The sequence below is a fragment of the Furipterus horrens genome, unplaced genomic scaffold (assembly GCF_987537825.1).
Source record: "Furipterus horrens unplaced genomic scaffold, mFurHor1.1.pri manual_scaffold_2, whole genome shotgun sequence".
Classification (NCBI taxonomy): Eukaryota; Metazoa; Chordata; class Mammalia; order Chiroptera; family Furipteridae; genus Furipterus; species Furipterus horrens.
Genome location: NW_028327172.1, coordinates 217,196,915 through 217,217,558, shown reverse-complemented (window position 1 = coordinate 217,217,558; position 20,644 = coordinate 217,196,915). Strand labels below are relative to the sequence as shown.

The following is a 20,644-nucleotide window of genomic DNA, read 5'->3' as shown; positions in this document are numbered from 1 at the left end:
TACCTGGGAGACTGGCTCACGGTGCATGGCTTGCTCCTCCTTCCTGCTGTGTAGCATTCAGAAGAACAGGCTTCGGCTTCCCTGCTCTTTCAGTTAGGGAAGTGTCCTGGCTGCGAACAGCTGGAAGGGGACCCTGTGTTTCTCTCTCTGGTGCGGTTTTGCTCACATCGCTGGTGGGTGTAACTGGGTTTAGGGTATGAACATTCACGAAAACTAAAAAAATATGTGAAAGTTAATACACTTTTAAATAACCCATGGATCGAAGAAGAAATCACAAAGGAAATTAGAAAATACTTGAGACAAAGGAAAATGAGGACAAACTGAAGTGTGTGGGATGCAAGTGCCAGGGGTATTGTCGTTGTAAATATCTGCATTAAACTAGAGCACGTCAGTCGTCTGTGTGCCTTAAGGAACCAGAAAGGAGAGCAAACCAAACCCAGAGCTAGCAGGGAAAATGGCAACAGTAAAAACCAAAGCAGGGGCAAATGAAAAGGAGAATAATAAACTATAGAGAACATCAAGGACAGTAAGTTTCTTTAACATCAACAAAACTGACCAACCTTTAGCTGAATTGACTAAGAACAAAAGAAGGAAGACTCCTATTACTAAAATCAATAATGGCCCTGACTTGTGTGGCTCATCTGGGCATTGTCCTGTAAACCGAATGGTCACCAGGTCATTCCTGGTCAGGGCACACGCCATGGTTGCTTGTGGGTTCAGTTCCTGGTTAGGGGCTTGCGAGAGGCAACCAACCAATGTTTCTCCCTCTCTTTTCCTTCCCTTCGCCTCTTTAAAAATAAAATCTTTAAAACGAAAGAGTACATGACTGAACTTGACAGGAATAAGGATTAAAAAGACTATTGGGAGTACCTACCTGGGTGCCAACAAGTTGGATAATCTAGATGAAATGGACTCATTCCTAGAAACACAAACTACCAAAACCGACTCCAGAACGGAAAACGAGTAGGCAGCATTCAAAACCCCAGCAGCACCACCAAAAGGCCAAGGGGCAGACTGTGGCTTCATTAGTAGATTTTCCCAAACACGTAGAAACTAATCAGCACTCATCTTTTCCTCGTTCTTCCAACATGACGAGAATACTTCCTGACTCATCCTGGAAGAGCGGTATTATCCTGATCCTGAAGCCACGTGAAGACAACCAGAGGAAAAGGAAGCAGCAGAGTAATATCTTACGGACGCTGTCGCGAAACCCCCCGGCGCGGTGCTGGCCCCTGAGCGCCGCAGCGTCCTGCAAGGGCTGCACACCAGGGCTTCCTCCCAGGAACGCAGGAACGGCTTGGCCCCGGAGAGGAGCGTCGGTGCGGCACACCCCGTGCAGAGGAGACATGCGATCGTCTTGCCGGGTGCAGAAAGCAGTGGACAAAACACCATTTCATGATAAAAACACTCAACAGACCAAGAACAACATAAAGGCCACGTAGGAAAAGCTGGCAGCTTAGAGGCTCCATGGCGAAAGGGTGAAACCTTTCCCCTGAGGCAGGAACGGGACGAGGTTGCCTGCCCACTTTTTCACGTCTGTTCATACTGGGGTTTCTGACCAGAGCAGTTAATGCAAGAAAGAAAGAAGAGGCATCCAGACTGTCAATGAAAAGTATCTGTAGAACACGTTATTTTATCTGCAAAAGCCTTTAAGGATCCACAATAAGTACACACATGCAACTGTTAGAGCTTCTAAGTGAGTTCAGCAAAGTTGCAGGATACAAATTCACAACTCAGTTGTATTTCTATACTCTTATCAAGGAATGATCAGAAAAGGAAATTAAGAAAAATTTCATTTTCAATAACATCAAAAAGAATAATACACTTAGGAAGAAATTTAACCAAGTAGGTGCAGAATTTGTACAGTGAAACGTTGAAAGAAATGTTGCCGAGAGAAATAAACCAAAATAAAAGAGGTCCCATATTCATGAGTTAGAAGGTTTAATATTGTTAGAAAGACAGTGTAGAGAGTCATGCAATCCCTACCAACCCCCAATGGTGATGTTTACTGAAATGGAAAAACCCACCCTAAAATTTGTATGGAATTTCAAGAGACCTGGGATAGCTAAAACAATCTTGAAAAGGAGCCAACTTGGAAGACTCACTTCCTGATGTGGAAACTTCTTGTAGAGGTACAGGAATCCAACCAGTGCCTACAGACCCCGGGAACGAGAGTGCGAGTCCAGGAGTAACGCCCCCCCCCCACGGTCACATGATCTCTGACAAGGCTTTAAGACTCAGTGGAGAAAGGTCTCCAACAAAAGCTGCTTGCAGTATTGGATATTCACAGGTATAAGAATGAAGTTGGGTCTTTATAAGCAAAAATTAATGCAAAGTGGATCAAAGTCCTGGATTTAACAGCTAAAACTAAAATTCTTAGGAAAAAACAGGCAAATATTCCTGACCTTGGCTATACCAATGGTTTCTTAAACATGACGCCAAAAACAGAGGCCACAGAAGGAAAAATAAATTCGACTTCGTTGAAATGAAAAACTTGGGTATCAAGACAGTGAAAAGACAGCCCACAGAAAAGGAAATGACATTTGCAAGTATCTCTCTGATAAAGGACTAATAACCACAATATAGAAAGTGCTTCTAAAGTTCAACCAGAACAAAACAATCAGACAATTTAAAAACTGGCAAAGTAGTGAAATAGATATTTTGCCAAAGAAGATACACAAACAGTCAATCGGCACATGGAAGGAACCCAGCATCATTAGTCATGAGTGAAGTGTACATCAGAACCACAAAGAATATCACTTCACAGAAAAAAAGTGTCGGCAGGGACGTGCAGAAGATGGAACCCTTGTGCATTGGCAGGAGAAATACAAAATAGTGAAGACACTCTGGGAGGCGGTTTGGTGTTTCCTCAAAAAGTTAAATACAGAACTACCGTATGATCCAGTAAATCTCCTTCTGGGGACTGACAGCAAGGACTCAAACAGATAATTAACGTAGAGCCCGCCATTCCCAGCAACATTCCCAGCAGCCAGAAGGTGGAAACAGCCCAGGTATCTGCGGATGGGTGAATGGATAAACAAAATGTGCTATCCAGTACCCACAATGGAATATGGTTCAGCTTTCAAAGGGAATGAAATTCTGATACATACAATGTGGATCAACCTTGGTAACATTATACTAAATAGAATAAGCCAGAGAGACACAACAGTACAACTACTATACAATCCCACTTACACGTGATACCCAGAACAGGCAACTTCGTGGAGACGGGAGGTAGAACAGAGCCGAGCAGGGGCTGCGGGGGAGGGGAGGGCTGGTACAGTCTCTCGGGGCAGAGGTTCTGTTTGGGATGATGAACTATCTGCCGAGTGGCCATGGCTGTACAGCATTGTGAATGCAGGTACTGTCAGTTGTACACTTGAGAAGGATTAAAATGGTGAATTTCGTGTTATAAATGTTTTATCACAATTCTAAGTGGAAAAGGATGACAGTATAATGTTATTCCTTATCTATACATAATATGTACAAAGTTTTATATAATTCAATACATATATTCCATTTATATATATATTTGGTCTTTATTCCTTTTTTCACTTCCATCTGGAATAATTTTTATTGTGCCCAAAGAACTTTCTTGAGGATTTCTTTCAGTGAATTTCTGCTGGCAATAAATTCTATTTCCATTCACCTGAAAATGCCATTCTTTTATCTTCATTCTTGCATGATTGTTTTGTTCTGAGCAACAGGTGTAAGTCCTGGAGGTGGGCGGGGCAGGGGAGAGCCACAGGGGAACGTGGGACAACTGGGAAAGAACAGTTTTCCAAAAAGGAAAAACTAGGTCTAGGTGCGGTCTGACCCAGCGGCTGCGAATCCCATGTCGCTCTCCAGTACTTGACACGATGCCTCCCGAGGGGGAGAGCCTGGAGGCGCGATGCAGACAGGATTCTGAAGAGTCTGAGTGAAAGGCCTAGAAGAGCCCTGGCTGGTGTGGCTCGGGACTGAGCGCTGGCCTGTAAACCAAAGGGTCGCCGGTTTGATTCCCAGTCAGGGCACAGGCCTGGGCTGTGGGCCTGGTGGTTGATTGATGTATCTCTTCATGTTTCCCTCCCTCCCTTCCCCTCTCTCTAGAAATAAATAAAATACTGAAACAAAAACAGAAGAGGAGTTTAATCATCTTAGTTACGTAATAATTTATACTGATGATGTTTAAATTGTGATGTTTTCAGTATGTTAAATAAAACATGAAGATTTTAAAACTTCAGCTGGCAGTTGCTTTTCCCATCACGGCCGCTCCATCGTCTGTAGCCAGCCCCACGTCTGTCTCAGTCCGCCGCCCGCACCTTTGAAGGTGAGGCTTCCCTCTGGCTGCCTTTGGTCTGTGTTTCCAGTTTGATGATGATGTGCTGAGCCGTGGTTCTGCTTGGCACGTGCCCTGCCTGGGTGCCTGGAGATCCCTGAGGCTGTGGACGGACACCTTGAATCAGTCTGGGAGAGCTCCGCTGGTGTGGCACCTCTTCTCGTGCCTGGGACGCCAGTTATACCTGGTAGACCGTCAGCCGTGCCGCGGGCCTTGCTCTGGTTTCTGTCCTGTCAGTTATTTTTTCTCCCAGTGCTGTGTTTTACATTGAATTGTCTTCCGATTCACTAATTCTCTCTTGGGCTGTGTCTGATCTATTGTTAACCTATTAAATTATTAATTTTAGTTATTTTATTTTTCAATTCTAATTTTCTTTGAAAAAATGATTTTATTTACTCATTTTTGGAGAGATGGGAAGGGAGAAAGGAAGAGAGGGAGAGGAACATCCATGTGCAAGAGAAATTGGTTGCCTTTCACATGACCTGGCCTGCGACCTGGCCAACACTCAACACACCGAGCCACACTAGCCAGAGCCATTCATTTTTAAATTTAATCTTTATTGTATTTTTTCCCCATTAGTATTTAGTCCCCTTATACGCCCTCCTCCATCAGTTCTTTAAAAAAGTTTTTTCTACAACTCCTGTTTGGAAGTTGTCCAGCCTTTTCTGTTGAACTTGTCTCTTTTCTCTCCTATTTTATGTCTTTTTGTTCTATTCTCTGGACAATTTCCTTAACTTTGTTTTGCAACCCTTCTGTTGGATTTCTTTTACAATTTCCGCTATATTTTATTTTATTTTTTATCCTCACCCGATGACATGCTTATTGATTGTAGAGGGGAAGGAAGGGAGGAAGAGAGGAAAGAGAAACATCGATCTGTTTCCCCTCCCAGGTGGACCAACCAGGAACCAAACCTGCAACCCAGGTACGTGCTGCCCTGACCAGGAATCAAACCTGCGACCCTTTAGTTCACCGGTTAGCACTTCAATGAACTGAGCCACCCGGCCAGGGTTTGGCTATACATGTATTTAGAAGTCCAGATGACTTCCAGCCAAGATAGAGACCTAGACAGACATGCTGTGTCTCCCTCCACAACTGAGAAGGAACACAACTACCTCAGAACTAGAGACAACCAGAAGTTCCGGAAAATCAAGCTGCATGGAAGTCCAGCAAACAAAGATATAAAGAAGAAACACTCATCCAGACAGGTAGGAGGGGCGGAGAGGACACGGTGTGGTGGCGGCGGCAGCAGTGGCAGTAGTGGGCCCACGAAAAGTGCCGTCACATGTTTTAAAAAGTTGGAAGGGACACCTGGGGAGCGCTCCCAACACCAGAACAGACCACGCAGCCCACGGTCCCAGCACCGGGGAAAATCAAGCCTCATTGCTTCTGACTGTGCAGACCAGTGGGGGTTGGAGCGGAGGCAGAAACTGCCGGTCTCTCAGCAGAGTTCACTTGTTTAAAGGGCCCCCACAGACCTAGAACATCTGCAGACCCACCCACTCTGGGAATGACGGCCAGGGCAGCAGCTAGAGGGGCGCCAGTCCCATACAGAAGTGGGAGAGGTGCCTGGAAAAGGGGCGAGTGCTGAGAAAGCGACATTGTTCCCTCAGGCCCCTCCCCCCCACATAGCACCACAATGTGGCGAAACAGGTTGCCCTGTACTGACGAATCCCTGAGGCTCCGCCCCTTACAACGTAACAGGAACGACAGCTCTGCCTGGGACACAGAGGCAAACAAACACAGGAGCCTGTCAGAATGAGGAGACAGAGAAGTATGGCCCAAAAGGGGGACCAGACCAAGGTTCCAGTGGGAGAACTAAGCGACGAGGAGATAGCCAACCTCACAGACGAGGAGATAGACAACCTAACAGACGCCGAGTTCAAACACTGGTGATAAAGATGCTCACAGACTTGACAGATATGCTTGAGTACAGAAAACGCATAAGGGAAGAAGTGAAGGCTCTGCTAAGTGAAACGAAGGAAAATCCACACAAAGCCAGTGGTGAAGGGAAGGAAACTGGGGTTCTAATCAGTGATTTGGAACATAAGGAAGAAAAAAACAGTCAATTAGTACAGAATGAGGAAGCAAGAATTGAAAAAAATGGGGAGAGGGTTAGGAACCTCTGGGACAACTTTCAATGTGCCAACATCCAAACCATAGGGGTGCCAGAAGGAGAAGAAGAAGAACAAGGAATTGAAAGCTTATGTCAAAAAATAATGAAGGAAAACTCCCCAAATTTGGTGAAGGAAATAGACAAGTCCAGGAAGCACGGAGAGTCCCAAACAAGCTAAACTCAGAGGACCACACCAAGACACATCATAAGTAAAATGTGCAGAGAGTTACCTACAAAGGGGTGCCTATAAGACTTATCAGCTGATTTCTCAAGAGACACAGCAGACCCTCCATATTATATTACCCTGCCCAGGCTCTGTAGCTTCAGCGTCATCGCAAGATGTCGATTCAACACGGGAGGAGACAGATACCATGTCACTCCCGAGTCGGACTGCACAGCCATTCTTGGCGGTGCAGATAGACTCTGAAGAAGCTACACCATCGTCTCTCGAGACGGACGGCTGCCGACGACGACGACTTTGCAGGCAAGAATGGATTGGACTGGCAAGAAGTATTCAAGGTGACGAAAAACAAGGACCTACAACCAAGATGACTCTGTCCAGCAAAGCTATCATTTAGATGGGAGGGCAGATGAAGTGCTTCCCAGACAAGGTGAAGCTGAAGGAGTTCATCATCACCAAGCCCTTATTATATGAAATGTTAGAGGGACTTATTCAAGAAAAAGAAGATCAAAATTATGAACATTAAAATGACAGCAAACAACTATCAACAACTGAATCTAAAAAATAAAAACAAAATCCAACTAAGCAAACAACAAGAACAGGAACAGAATCATAGGTATGGGGATCATTTGGAGGGTTATCAGCTGGGAGGGGGAAGGGGGAGAAATGGGGAAACGGTGCAGGGACTAAGAAGCATAATCAGTTGGTACAAAGCAGACAGGGGGATGTTAAGAATAATACAGGAAAGGGTGAAGCCAAAAAAGTTATATGTACGACCCATGGACATGAACTAAGCAGGGTGGGATTGCTGGAGGGAAGGGGGGTACTGGGCGGAGGGAAGCAAATGGAATAAAAATTGGGACCACTGTAACAGCATAATCAATAAAACATACTTAAAAAAGAAAAGTCCAAGCCCTTCTCCGTCACTCTCAAGGTGGGGCGCCCTTTGGGGTCACGTCACCACTACAAGGCGGAGCAGAGAGAAGTGGCGGCCCTGGGAGTACGGGGTTGGCTTCTCTGCTACGGTCTGGTCGCCTCGATAGCTGGAACGCCCCGAATTGGTTTTTCCACACAGCTCTGTGTTATATATCATTTCCTTTCAGAATCTCGAAGACCCTGTTCCACTACTTAGCACTGAATATAACTGTTAAGATGTTTAGTGAGATCTTTTCTGCTGCCTTTTTTAAAAGTGTGACTGTCCTCGTCAACTTTTCAGGCTGTTCTGTTTATCTCTGCTTTTCTACGAGTGAGTCGTCCTGAGCGGACTCTCTCAGTGTGGACATTCATGCCCTTCTGGCAGATGGTGTGTATTATTTCTTCCAAGGGACTTCCCTCCATTCCCCCCGGAACGCTTACTGGGAAGCTGTTGGACTCCCAGATCGAAGTTTTAGGTCTAAGTTCTCTTGTTGTTGTTTTTTGTTCTTTCAAAATAATTTCCTTAACTTTACCTTGCAATGCTTATATTGAATTTGTTTGGTAATTTTGGCTATATTTTTATTATTTTAAAAAGATTCTATTTATTTATTTTTAGAGAAAGGAGGAGGGGAGACAGAGAGGGAGAGAAATATTAATTTGTGGGAGAAACATCCATGTGTGGTTGCCTCTCACACGCCCCCAACTGGGGACCCGGCCCGCAGCCCAGGCCTGTGCCCTGACCGGGAATCAAACCTGCGACCCTTTGGTTTGCAGGCCAGTGCTCAATCCACTAAGCAACACCAGCCAGGGCATTTTGGGCTATATTTTTAATTTCCAAGATTCCTTTCTTGAAATTTTTCCCAATTCTTTCCAGTAATAATTTGCCCCTCTGCACACATACATTTTTTGGAGCCATTTCTTTTTTTTTTTTCCCAAGCAAGTAACGTTAAGTTTACTAAAGAACCAGTGAAGTTACCACCGTACAAAACATACACACTTTCTCTAGGGGTCCCTAGAGTGAGAGCATCGCAGGCGCCGTCCCCACACTGCTGTGACTCACTGCGTGTGCCAGTAGCACTCGGGTCACTGCAGTGCACAGAAGCACAGAGCAGCTTCGTGAAAACTGGGTTTTCCTGTGATGGTCACTGCATATTCTTAATATGTAGAAAAGTAGTTAGAAATAGTGAGATTCGTGTGATTCTCTCGTTCACATGTGTTTACCATTCAGTTTCTTTTGTATTTACTTTTAAAATGTTTCTTCTGTCACAGTTGTCCCACTTCCCCCCCTCCACCCCTCAGTCCGTCCCCACCCTGTTGTCCATGCTGACTAGACCCTTTCTTCTTTCCCCTTTTCTCCCCTCCCCCCGGTTACCCTGTCTATGGAGCCATTTCTTACATGAGTGGTTATCCTTGACTGTCTCACAGTTGTTTTTTTTAAGACTTTATATATTTTTAGAGAAGGGAAGGGGGGAGATAGGGAAACACTGATGTGCGGGAGAAACATCGATCGGTTGCCTCTCACACGTCCCCAGCTGTCCTGCAACCCAGGCCTGTGCCCTGACCGGGGACCGAACCCCCAGCCTTTTGGTGTTTGGGGTGATGTGCCAGTCCACTAAGCCACTTGGCCAGCGCAATAAAATTTCACTTTTACAAAAATATCTAACATATGCCACCTCTTCCTGGGTCGGGTCCAACGGCCTTCCAGAATCGCAAGGGTGCCTGAGCAGCGCACTCCATGCCAGAGCCCGTTCAGGTCCAGGGCAGCTCCTTCCTGGGACACGCAGGTTCTGCCAGACTGAGCCCTTCTCAGAGGGCAGCAACCCCGTCTGGCCCATGGTCCTGCATCCTCCCTTGCCATAGTTAATACTGTGTCAAGCTGACTGGGTCACAGGGTGCTGGGACATTGGGTCGAACATCCTGGACATATCTGAGGGTGTTTCTGGATGCGGTTAACCTTTGCATCGGCACTTAGAGCCGATGGCACTCCTCGGTGTGGCTGGGCCTCATCCCCGCCGTTGAAGGCCTGTATAGACCAAAAGGGCCCCAAAACAGAAGATAGGACTCCTGCTGCCTCAGTGCCCCTGAGCTGGAGGTGGGTCCTTGTTTCTTTCCCACCACTGGACTCAAACATAAGCATCAGCTCTTCTGGGGACTCGACCCTGGGGGTTTGGGCTGGACCCACACTGTCGGCTCTCCTGGGTGTCCAGCTTGCTGATGGTAGATCTTGGGACTTGTCATTTGTCGGCTCCATCACTGTGGGAGCCAATTTCTTATAATAAATCGGTCTCAATCACAACCTCTCTATAAATACCTGTATCCTCTTGGTTGTGTTTCTCTGGAGAATACTGACCTCCAGCTGGCTGAAATCGACTTGGGAGAGACAAATCTTAGGTATTATAATGGTTTGTAGCCTCCAAAGTTCAGCTGCACCAGACAACACCTTAGTGTTTTTTTCCATCTGAATTTCTTACTTTTCCTTGTGGGAAGATGATGAAAAACAAAGGCTGAGAGCCACTGTCTGCCTTTGTGTGACCTCTGTCTCCCCGGAGCGCCTTCTCAGGAGTGTTCTGGCCACCAATTGTGCTTCCCTGACATCTGTTCTCGACACAACAGCCAGACGTCTTTAAAAAATATACATCCTACCAGGACACCCTGTTCAAAACCTTCCCTGGCTCCCAGCCGCACCGAGTAAACCCCACTCCCTGCCAGGGCCTGGGCTTCAGCCATGTCACTTGCTGGCTTTTGCAGGGGCCTGGGACATGCTGAGCTTCTCCCAGCTCCAGGTCGCACCTCGCTGAACGTCCTGTGCTTGAGTGCCCGGCTCCGGCTCTGCTCACCTTCTCAGGGAGGCTTCCCCTGTCCCCACGCCCCAAAGGGACTCTCGATTGTGTCGCACTGGAGCCACCCGAGTTGTAATCTGGGCCCTGCCGCTGACTATCTGGGTGACTTTCAGCAAGTCCCTTAACATACATGAACTTCAATTTCTCATCCATAACATGGGGTAATGGAGCCCATCTTGAGTGGCTGTGTGGATCAGATGAGATGATACAGCAGCAGGCAGGGTGGCTGGTGCATAGTGGCATCGCAAATTGTCATTCTTATGTCCTTCATTCACCCAGCCAATGCTGGACTGGGTGTGCCCAGCCCTTGCTTGGCAGGAGCTGGGGTTCAGAGGTGCACGAGGCATGCTGTCCGTTCATCCCTTGAGACTTCTCTGGGGATGCTGGGGAACACCCAGAATCCCAATCCAGTGCCAAGGTGCAATGACAAGGAACAGCATGGACAGAAGGGAGTGTCTGACCTGGCCTATGTGGGGCTGGGGACAGCCCAAGACATTGTCCACCCAGAAGGCTGCTAAAGGAACACTGCCAGCAGGCAGGGCATAAATATTAACTCATTGTGGCTGCGGCGGGGAGGATGGCCAGAGGGTTAGAAGGCTGTGGTTGCAGCTGGGGCGCGGATGAGGTCATGAACCAGGGCAGGCGCAGAGCTAAAGGCTACGGGGCCCAGGAAAGGGTGCAAATGGAGGCCCTCCTGCCAACACCCAATGCCAAGCCCCCAGAACCACGGCGGGATGGGGGGGCACACGTCCTTTGTGTCTCCGTATTTGGATAAGTGGGGCCCTCCAGAGCGCAGGGGCCAGGCCGGGGTCCTCTCTTGTCCTGGTCTAGGGGCAGAGCTAGGAGGGCCCAGGCACAGGGCGCTGGCGGACCCGAGGGTCCGGTCGGGCTCAGCCTGTGCGGTGGGTGAATGCGAGGTTGAGGGACCCTGCAGGGTCGCCAGGCACCGGGCGCGCAGGGAGGGCCGAGCTCGGGAAGGGCGCCGGCGGTTCTAAGGCAACGGCGGCCTGCGTGACAGCCGAGCACCGTGGCCGGGGGCTCTTGGGGCAGCAGATCGTAGTTCGGCCGGGCCGAGCGCTTTCCGGGAGCCCTCTGGAACCCCACCAAGCCCGCGAGCAGGGCCACTCTCGTCCCAATGGAGTCACCTGCACTAGGGCTAGGGGCCGGCCCAAGGTCACCGGGCCATTCCCAGCCAGCCAGAGACGGGGCTGCCGGCCTGGTGCAGCTCCGGGGCCCTGCCGGCCTGCAGCCGCGCTTCTCCCGGGCGCGGGACGCGGGGGAGTCTCGGTGCCTGTGAGTAGAGGCGGATCTCCTCTCCTGCATCCCTGCAGTTCTCCCACTGCTAGGGACCCGGCCTCGCGCCGTCCCGGTCGCTCCTCCCAACTACAACTCCCAGAAGGCCTCAGACAAGGGCGTAGCCGAGGCACGGAGCGCGGGGGTGACGTCACCCTCGCATCCAGCTCCCTCGTTTCCAGCCCCTCGCGTCTTCCGCGCGCTGGGCCGCGCACAGCCTGCCGGGAGTCGTGGTCCTTCCTCCGCGCGCCCCCAGCGGCGGCGCAGGCGCTGGGACTCCAACTTCCGGCGTGCCTTGCGCCCCGGCGCACGTTAAACACGGGAGGGGGCGGGGGAGGCCGAGGGTGCCGCGGCGCTCTAGGGGGCGGAGTAAGGCGGGAGGGGGAGAGCGCCCACACCCCTCCCCCCCCCGCCGCTCCTTCCCCCTCCCCCGACGTAAACTGGGATCCCTTTCCCCTTGTGTCCGCCATATTGGACTCTAACTCTGGTCAGCGGCGGCGCCGGGCCCGGTGGACTCGCCGTTCCTCCCGCCCCGCAGCCTCCCGACAGCTCCCGCCTGCCCGGCCCTCCCCGCCCGCCCGGAGTCGACCCCGCGCAGCGACCCCCGCCCTCGGCCGGCCGGAGCGCTCCGCCGCCGCCTCAGGCTCCCCGCCCTCCCCGCCCTCAGCCCGCCATGAGCCCGGCCGACGCCAAGCGCGGGGCCAAGCGCCGGAAGAATAAGCGGGGAGGCGGCGGCGGCTCGGGCGGGGGCCACGGCGGCTCGGGCGGTGGCAAAGCCGGCCCGGCCTCGGCGCTGCGCGGCTCCCAGGCCGCGGGCCTGGTGTCCCCGGGCGGCGCGGCGGCGGCGGCGGCCAACGGGCCTCTCGGCACGGGCGCGGGCGGCGCCGCCCCCGGAGGCTACTTCGAGGTACGCGGCGGGGGCGGGGAGGGCGCGGGTAACGGGCGGCGGCTCGTGACAGCTTTCCCGCGGACCCGGCATCTTCCGGGCGAGGCGCCGCCGCTCTGCCCACCTGCGCGCGGCTGTCACGGCCCCGGGGGTGGTGCCATCGCGGCGCGCGCGGGGCTCGTCCTGGAAATGCCTGGCGTGCGGTTCCCGAGTAATGGAGAGTCCGGGGACGAGGGGGTCGTGCCCGCTCGGGTCGGTGCTGCAGGGTCGTGCCGCCGGGCCCCCCTGCGCCCGGCCCCGCGACGGTCGCTGCGAGGCGCCGGGGGAAGCCGCCGTCCCCGCAGCGGGCAGCTGAGAGCCGCTGACAGCCCTCGCGGGGCGGCGGCGGCCGGGCCCTCGGTCCCCCGGCTCTCGGGGCTTTAGGGCGGCGGGCGCGCTCAGGCTGCTGGGCAGCGCCGGGACTCGGGGGCCTGGGAAGTGGCTCTCCCGTTCCGCTCACGAAGGCGCCTCGCGAGGGCACCCACCGGCCGCGGACGCCGCCGCGCGCAGGGGCTCCGGAAGCGGAGTGGGTGCTGCCCGGCCCCGCAGAGCTGGTCCGGCTGCGATCGAGAAGCTTCTTCAGGAGTGTCCGTGCGCGTGACGGAGAGGCGGGCTGCCGCGCCCCGCCCGCCGGCTCTCGGGGACCCCTGCGTGGGCGCGGGTCCTGGGCCGGCGCCCGGAATGCCCGCCGCCCGGAGGTTGCCCTTGCCCGGGACCCGGGCCGCAGGAGCGGTGCTTGGGGTCACAGACGAGGCCCCTGCGTCCGGATGCGTGTTTCCTGCTGCGGCGCGGGCGCGGGGGCCGTCAGCCGGGGAGACCTTCCCGGGAGCGGGGGAGCGTCCGCTGTGGCCGCGCGCTCGTGCCGGGGAACCCGCGACGGGGGCCGGTGCCCGGAGTCCTCTCGCCGGTCTTCTCGCTGCTGCCGCGGGGCTTCACCACCGCCTCCTGGTCTGCGGTGCTCCGCCCGGGGACCTGCGCGTCCCAGAGGAGCCTGTGGCCCCCGGGCTTCCTGCGCTGCCCTCTGCACGGCGCCCCGGGGCACTGTCCCGGCTCTCGGGGGTCTCGGCCGCCGCCCCGTGTCCGTGCAGGCGGACGGCTGCCGCAGAGGAGCCTAAGGAGGGAGGCGGGGGGGCGGCTAGTCCAGTCGTCGGCCCACAGCAGGACGCCGGGCCGGAGGCCGGGGCACCCACGCGCGGGGGCGGGCTCCGAGCCGCTTGGCTGGGGACTGGGCTGCGGCGCGGCCGGCGGCGTGGGCGCGGGCCCACCTGTGGAATGGGCCACGACAGGCCGTGAGGAGCCACTGACAGCCGGGCGGGCCGGCCCCACGGTGCGGAGCGGGGATGCGGAGGGGTCGTGACCGGATCTTACCGGTCTGCGTGTCTGTGCGTATCAAGTGAATAAGAAGCCGGCAGAATAGGAAGTTCCTGAACCCGATTTTGCGGGACACCTGTCCGCGCGCACGTGGGTTTGCCCCGGGAAGGGTGCGCTGTGGTGGGGACGCCGTGGCCGTCGTGCCGTCCTGAGCGCCCGTAAGGCTCGGACGGGAACGCTTTGCCACAATGGACGTGACTTAAGGAGCAAAAAGCTGAGTGGTTCTTTCACAGCCTGGGTTTACCAAAACTTCTTATTTTTCAAGTAAAAGTAATCTTGACTCTTTGTACCTTTTAATAGTTAAACATACTGTACGGGTATTAGCTATCAAATGAAAATGTTTAGACCATCAGGATTGTTTTCTGGACAGGTGTGCCAAATTAAGTCACACATACATTATTTACAAAAGCCAAAAATGGACTCATGCCACTCACTAGCTGTTGAAATATCAAGTTACCCGCAGTTTGCGCTCATGGAGGGCTGAAATGGGGCTTTCGGGCTACTTTTGTCACGCTGTCAGAGGTATAAAAGGAAGCCGTGAGGGGCAGGGATTGAAGTCCGTTCCCAAATAGCAGTGGTGGAGTTTGAAGTCGGAGAAACCTGTTGCGGCGTCAGGGCGCTTGTGACAACGTTGGTGTCTTTTATTGCCGGGGCGCGGGTGGGAGGGGGATGGCGTTGCTGATGGTTAAAGGCCGCCCAGCAGCACGCTCGGTTGGGTGGTGTGACTGCGGGTCTCGGGGCACGCTGGGTGCACGCAGACCTCTCCCGTGTCGTCGCAGTAGCCGCGTGACCAGACGAGGCTCGGTCGTACCTCTCTCTCCAGTTCCCGTTTGCCTTAGCAGCCGGAGGAGGGGTGGGTCAGAGGAAGATCTAGAGCCTCCTGTGCTGTGGTGCAGGTGGAGGGGCCCCTCGGTGTCACTGCGTTGTGTGTGCACCCCCTGACTATTGGGCCAGGGCACAGGCTGCAGGGGGGACTGGGCCCAGCGCCCCTGTGGCCACTTTTCCTCACCGTGGTTCTCAGACGTGGGGCCTGCTTTCACGTGTCAGGGACAGCGCTCGGTGCCAGTGCCGTCTGGCTGGGCGTCGTACCTGAGACGGCCCTGTCATTGCCGTGACGGTTCAGCCGTCTCCTCCGTGGGTGCAGTTTCCATGGTGTGGACGTCCCACCCCGACCCCTTCTGTGTGATAGCGGTGTGTCTGTAGGGTCTTTTAAGGCTGACGTGACTCACGTGGATGGGCAGGTTCCCGGGCACGTCCTTGGGTGGATGTGCTGACTCGCTTCAGTCCGGACTGGAGCTGCCAAATATACATTTAGTTTGACTTTATATTGCCAGACAGGTTTTCTAAACGCTTTTATTGGGTGCTAATTTTAAAAATTAACATGTAGTAACATTGAAATTTTAGCTGTTTAAACTTTTTATTTACTTATTACTTTTAGAGACAGAGAGGAAAGGAGAGAAAGAAGAAACATTGATATTTTGTTCTACTAACTCACACATTCATTGGTTGATTCCTGTATGTGTCCTGACAGGGATTTGAACGCACAATCTTCGCACATCAGGACGGTGCTCTACCCAGCCGAGCTACCCGGCCAGGGCGCGAACGTTGGTATTTTAAAGGGATGGTTCTTTGGCTTTGAACACGTTTAGATTTATGTATCCACTGCCACAGGATAAAGAGGAAGGGTCATTACCCACCAAAGCTTCCTCCTGCGCCCCTGGGCCGTGGCGCTGTCCCCGCCCTCCAGGCCTGCCAGCCGGGGCTTCATCCCTCTGCGTTTGTCTGCGGGAGCAGTCAGGACTAGAACCCCGCAGTGCGCGGGTGGGGCTTTCGCAGCCCCCCATTGCTCAGCACGCGCCCCTGAGACTCACCTGTTGCGTGTGTCAGCAGTGCGGCCCTTTCACAGCCGCGTGGCGCTCCCCTGCGGGGTGGGCCGCAGCCGGTCCCTTCCCGTGTGGGCGGACGTTGCGGTTCTCTCCAGGCTTTGACGGTGAGCAGTAGGGCTGCTATAGAAACTTGGGCGCCGGTTTCTGTCCGCAAGTACACCTTCATTTCTCTGTGGTATGTGCCAAGCAGTGGGAGCTGCGCTGTGTGGTGACATAAGAAACTGCTGCGCTGTTTTCGGAGGGACGGGCCCTCCTGACCCGCACCAGCGGCGAGTGACAGCTGCAGGTGCCCTGCGCCCTCGCAGTACTTGCCGTTGTCAGCAGCTGTCGTGGGAGCCAAGTTACTGGGCAGGTGTGAGGTGGCATTCTGGTTTTAATGTGTCTCCCTGATGATTCCTGCTATGGGGCACTTCCTGTGTCTGAGTATTTCACGTTCCGGTAGCCTCTACGATGAAGAGTTTGTTCAAGACATTGTCTGTTTTTCATCGGGTTGTTTTCTTTTGAGTTTTGAGCTTTCTTTATAATTTTGTACACAGTCCTTTGTCAGAGTATGTGATTTGCAGACATTTCTTCCAGTTTGTAAGATGTCTTTTTATCCTATTAACTGTTTCTGCAAAGAAAAAACCTTAATTCTGATGAAGTTCAACTTACAGTGTTTTTGATGGATCATACTTTTTGGTGTCAAGTCTTAAGAACCCCTTGTTTTATAAAATCTCAGGTTATAAGGATTTTTCCCTGTGTTTTATTCTAAAAATATAATTTTTTACATTTAGATCTGTGATTTATTTTGGATTAATTTTCTGTAAGGTATCAGATTCAGGTAGGGATCTTTATTTTAAAAATATACGGATGTCATGTTGTCCCATACTCATTTGTTGTAAGTGTGTCCTTTATCCATTAAATTGACTTCACCTCTGTCAGAAATCAAATAGCCTTATTTGTATGGGTTGTTTATTTTATTTTATTTTAAGATGTTATTTATTTTTAGAGAGAGGAGAGGGAAGGAGAAAGAGAGGGAGAGGAACATGGATGTGTGAGAGAAACATTGACTGGTTGCCTCTCGCACGCCCCCAACTGGGGACCTGGCCCAAAACCCAGGCCTGTGCGCAGACTGGGCATCGAACCAGCGACCTTACAATTCATAAGCCGACACTCAGTCCGCTGAGCCACAGCAGCCGGGGCTGTGTGGGTCATGCCCGAACTCTGTGTTCCGTTCCGTCGGTCTGTGGCGCTGCCCCGTTGCCTGTGCCGCCCTCTCGTAAGTACTGCAAGTCTTAGCATTGGGGGCGGCGACTGCTCCAACCTCAGAAAACGTGTGTGGCTGCTGTCTTGGTTTACCATGCATCTTAGAAACTGCTTGCCTGTATCTACAAATAATTCTTCTGGGATTTAATTGGAATGGCCTTAAATCTATAGATCAGTTTTGTGGAGAATTGACATATTTACTATGTTAACTTCCAATCCATGAACATGGTATGTATCTATTTGGTCATCTTCAGCTTTTTTGCCCCCCTCTGCCCAGTCCCTGCCCCTACTCCCTCAGGCACCGCCCACACCATTGTCCAGGGGTCATGCGTGTCAGTTCCTTGGCTACTCTGTTCCCTGTGCTGTAGTTGACATCCCCCCGTAACTATGCTGTGACTTCCAGTTTGTACTCCTTTATCCTGTCACCTTTTCCATCCATCCCCTGGACCCCGACCCCCCATCCGGCAACCATCAAAGTGTTCCCTGTATCTGTGATTCTGATTCTGTTCTACTTGTTTGTTTATATTGTTTTTTTAGATTCAATTGTGGGTAGATATGTATTTATTACCATTTTATTGTTTATATTTTTGATTTTCTTCAAGAAGACACTTTAACATTTCGTATAACAATGGCTTGGTGATGATGAGCTCCTTTAGCTTTACCTTGTCTGGGAAGCACTTCATCTGCCCTTCCATCTAAATAATAGCCTTGCTGGATAGAGTAGTCTTGGTTGTAGGTCCTTTTTTCCCATCACCTTGAATACTTCTTGACAGTTCCTTCTTGCCTGCAAAGTTTCTTTTGAGAAATCAGCTGACAGTCTTATAGGCACCCCTTTGTAGGCAAGGCTCTGCTTCTCTTTTGCTGCTTTTAAAATTCTCTCTTTATCTTGAACCTTTGGCATTTTAATTAAGGTTTGTCTTGGTGTGGTCCTCTTTGTGTCCATCTTGTTTGGGACTCTGTGCTTCCTGGACTTGTATGTCTATTTCCTTTGCCAAATTAGGGAAGTTTCCTTCATTATTTTTCAAATAATTTGTCCATTTCATTTAAGTTTTTGAATTTGTGTGCCGTTCCCTGTATTGTTCCTTACTTACCTTTTTAATGCTGGTGGGAGCTGGGGGAGCCCCTTTTATTCCTAATACTGGTAATTTGTCTGACCTCTTTTTTTTCCTACCCGTCTGCTAGAGTTTCTCCAAGTTTTTAATCTTTTTAAAGAACCAGCTTTTTTTTTTATTGATTTTTTTTCCTGGTTTTTTTTTTTTTTTACCTTTGCATTATTGCTTGCTTTTCGTTTGTTTTGATGTTTCGAATTGCTTAAGTTAGAAGCTTGGATTATTGATTGGGAACCATATTTCTTTCCTAATATACCTATTCAATGTTGTAAACTTTCCTCTACACCATCCTTGAGCGGCATCCCACACATTTTGGTTTGTTGTGCTTTCAGTTTTATTCAGCTTAAAATATTCTGACTTCCACTGAATCTCCTCTGTGACTCGTGGGTCATTCAGGGGTGTGTTGTTTAGTGTCTCCTGTTCTCACTCTGTTCTTGAGTTCTAGTCTGGTTCCAGGGCGGTCAGAAGACATGCTCTGTGTGCGTTTTATGAACTTCCGTGGTGAATGTTACTTGTGCACTGACAACACGGGTATTGGGTGGAGTTCGGTGATGATTTTTTCAATTTTGTCCTTTTCCCCCAATTCTCAGTCCTGCTGATTTTCTGTGTTCTGGTGCAGCCGCTGAGAGAGGAGTGTGGATGTCTCCAACCAAAGGTGTGGGGTCCTTGTGTTCTGCCTGCGGTCCGTTAGTTTCCGCATCACGTTTCTGAAGCTCTGCTGTGCGGGGCACGTGTATTTAAGACCGCATGTCCTCTCGGTGAATTGACGCGTTCTGTCATGTCAGTTATGCAGTTATGTCCCTCTTGTTCCTGTTGGTTTTCTTGGCCCTGAAGGTCGCTCTGTCTGGTAGTAACAGCCACTCCAGCCTTCTCGTTCGTGAGTCCATGCAGGGCGTGTTCTTTTCCACCCTTTTACTTTTACCAGCCTCCATAACTTCATTCGGGGGGGTGTTCTTAATAGACAGCTGCCTGATTAATTTTCATTCGGCATTATGTTTACTTTTCACCTTTAATTATGACGTGTATGTGAAATGCACTTACTAGCTTGAGGCCTTTTTCCCTGGCCGAATTCCTGACTTTCTGGTTGGTACTAGGGCGGGGTGCGTCCTTGCGAGGCACAGCTCTTCTTACGGAGCTTTCCCGACCTGCACGTTTCTGAGTCATCCGCCGGATCCGCTAGCGTGGAGGCGCAGGCTGTCTTTGCTTCGGGGAGAATTTAGCCAGTGTCAGTTGGAATTGAATAACTTGTAGCTATGAGCCTAGAAATCAATTTTAGTTTCTAAACTATCTTAAGAGTAATTCCAAAACGTTTGTGGCATTGAATTATCACGTTTCCCATGAAAATTATTTTTTCACATGTATTTGTAGAAAGCAGAGAACGTTCTTCTCTTGAATATTTTGAGTACAATATTGGTTACATCCAGAAACTGAAGAAGTTGGGGAATTTAACTTCTTATGGTCCAGGAGTTTTTTTAAAAATAAGCCTTTATTTTGGAATAACTAAAGACTTACAGAAAAGTTGCCAAGTAAATATAGACAATTCCCATACTCCCTTCAGCCAACTTTCACTAATGTTGATATCGTTTGTAACGTTGTTATATTTGTCAAAACTAAGAAATTAAAATTGCTGCAATATTATTATAACTATGAACTTATTTTGGACTTCACTGAATTTTTTGTTGAGGTTCTGTTTCTATCCAGAATCAAATCTAGGACACTACATTACATTTAGTGGCCCAGAATTTTAGTTTTTATTCTTTTCTTTTTTAAGAGTTTATTTATTTTTAGAGAGAGGAGAGGGAGGAAAAAGACAGGGAGAGAGACATGGATGTGTGAGAGAAACTGACTGGTTGCCTCTCGCACGCCCCCCAACTGGGGACCTGGCCCGAAACCCAGGCCTGTGCCCTGACGGGGAATTGAACCGGTGACCTTTCCGTTCACTGGGCAGCGCTCAGTCCACCCAGCCAGGGTGATTTTTATTCTTCTAAGCTACCTACCTCATCGACGAAATGGGAAGATTAGTTTTTGTTTTCCTGAAGCAAGTCCTACAAAAGCTAATTAATATTCATATTTAAAGTGTGATAGTAGTTTATATTTATGCTAAAATCCAGTGAGGTTATTAGTTATTTAATAGTTTTCTACAATCTAATTCTTTTCTTCAGAGGCGCGTGGCAGTCAGTCGGCTGTGGTGCAGGTAGCCCAGCAGGGGACGGACCTTCTCTGCGGACCCCCGCTGAGAGCTGAGCGGGTGGTTGTCTCAGATAAAGAATTCCGTCCGTGAATTCTGATTGTGCTTATAATATTGTCATTGTTTTTTGTTTTTAAAGCATAAAAACAGCATCAGTTATTAACTAGCTTAACTTGTAGCTACTGTTGACATCCCCCTTCCTTTAAAAGAACAGTACATCAGTTATACCTCAGTTTCAGACGAGAGGCATAGGACGGGTG

At 50.7% G+C, this 20,644-nt stretch overlaps 1 protein-coding gene across 1 annotated transcript in view; it reads left to right on the top strand.

Annotated features, from left to right (window-relative positions):
- Window positions 1–12,124: 12,124 nt before the first annotated feature.
- FAM193A (family with sequence similarity 193 member A) overlaps window positions 12,125–20,644 on the top strand; it is a 96,500-nt gene continuing 87,980 nt past the window's right edge. Inside the window, exon 1 of the mRNA XM_090267158.1 lies at window positions 12,125–12,567. Coding sequence (XP_090123284.1) covers window positions 12,334–12,567 — 234 coding nt within the window. The 5' untranslated portion in view covers window positions 12,125–12,333. The remainder of the gene's footprint in view (window positions 12,568–20,644) is intronic.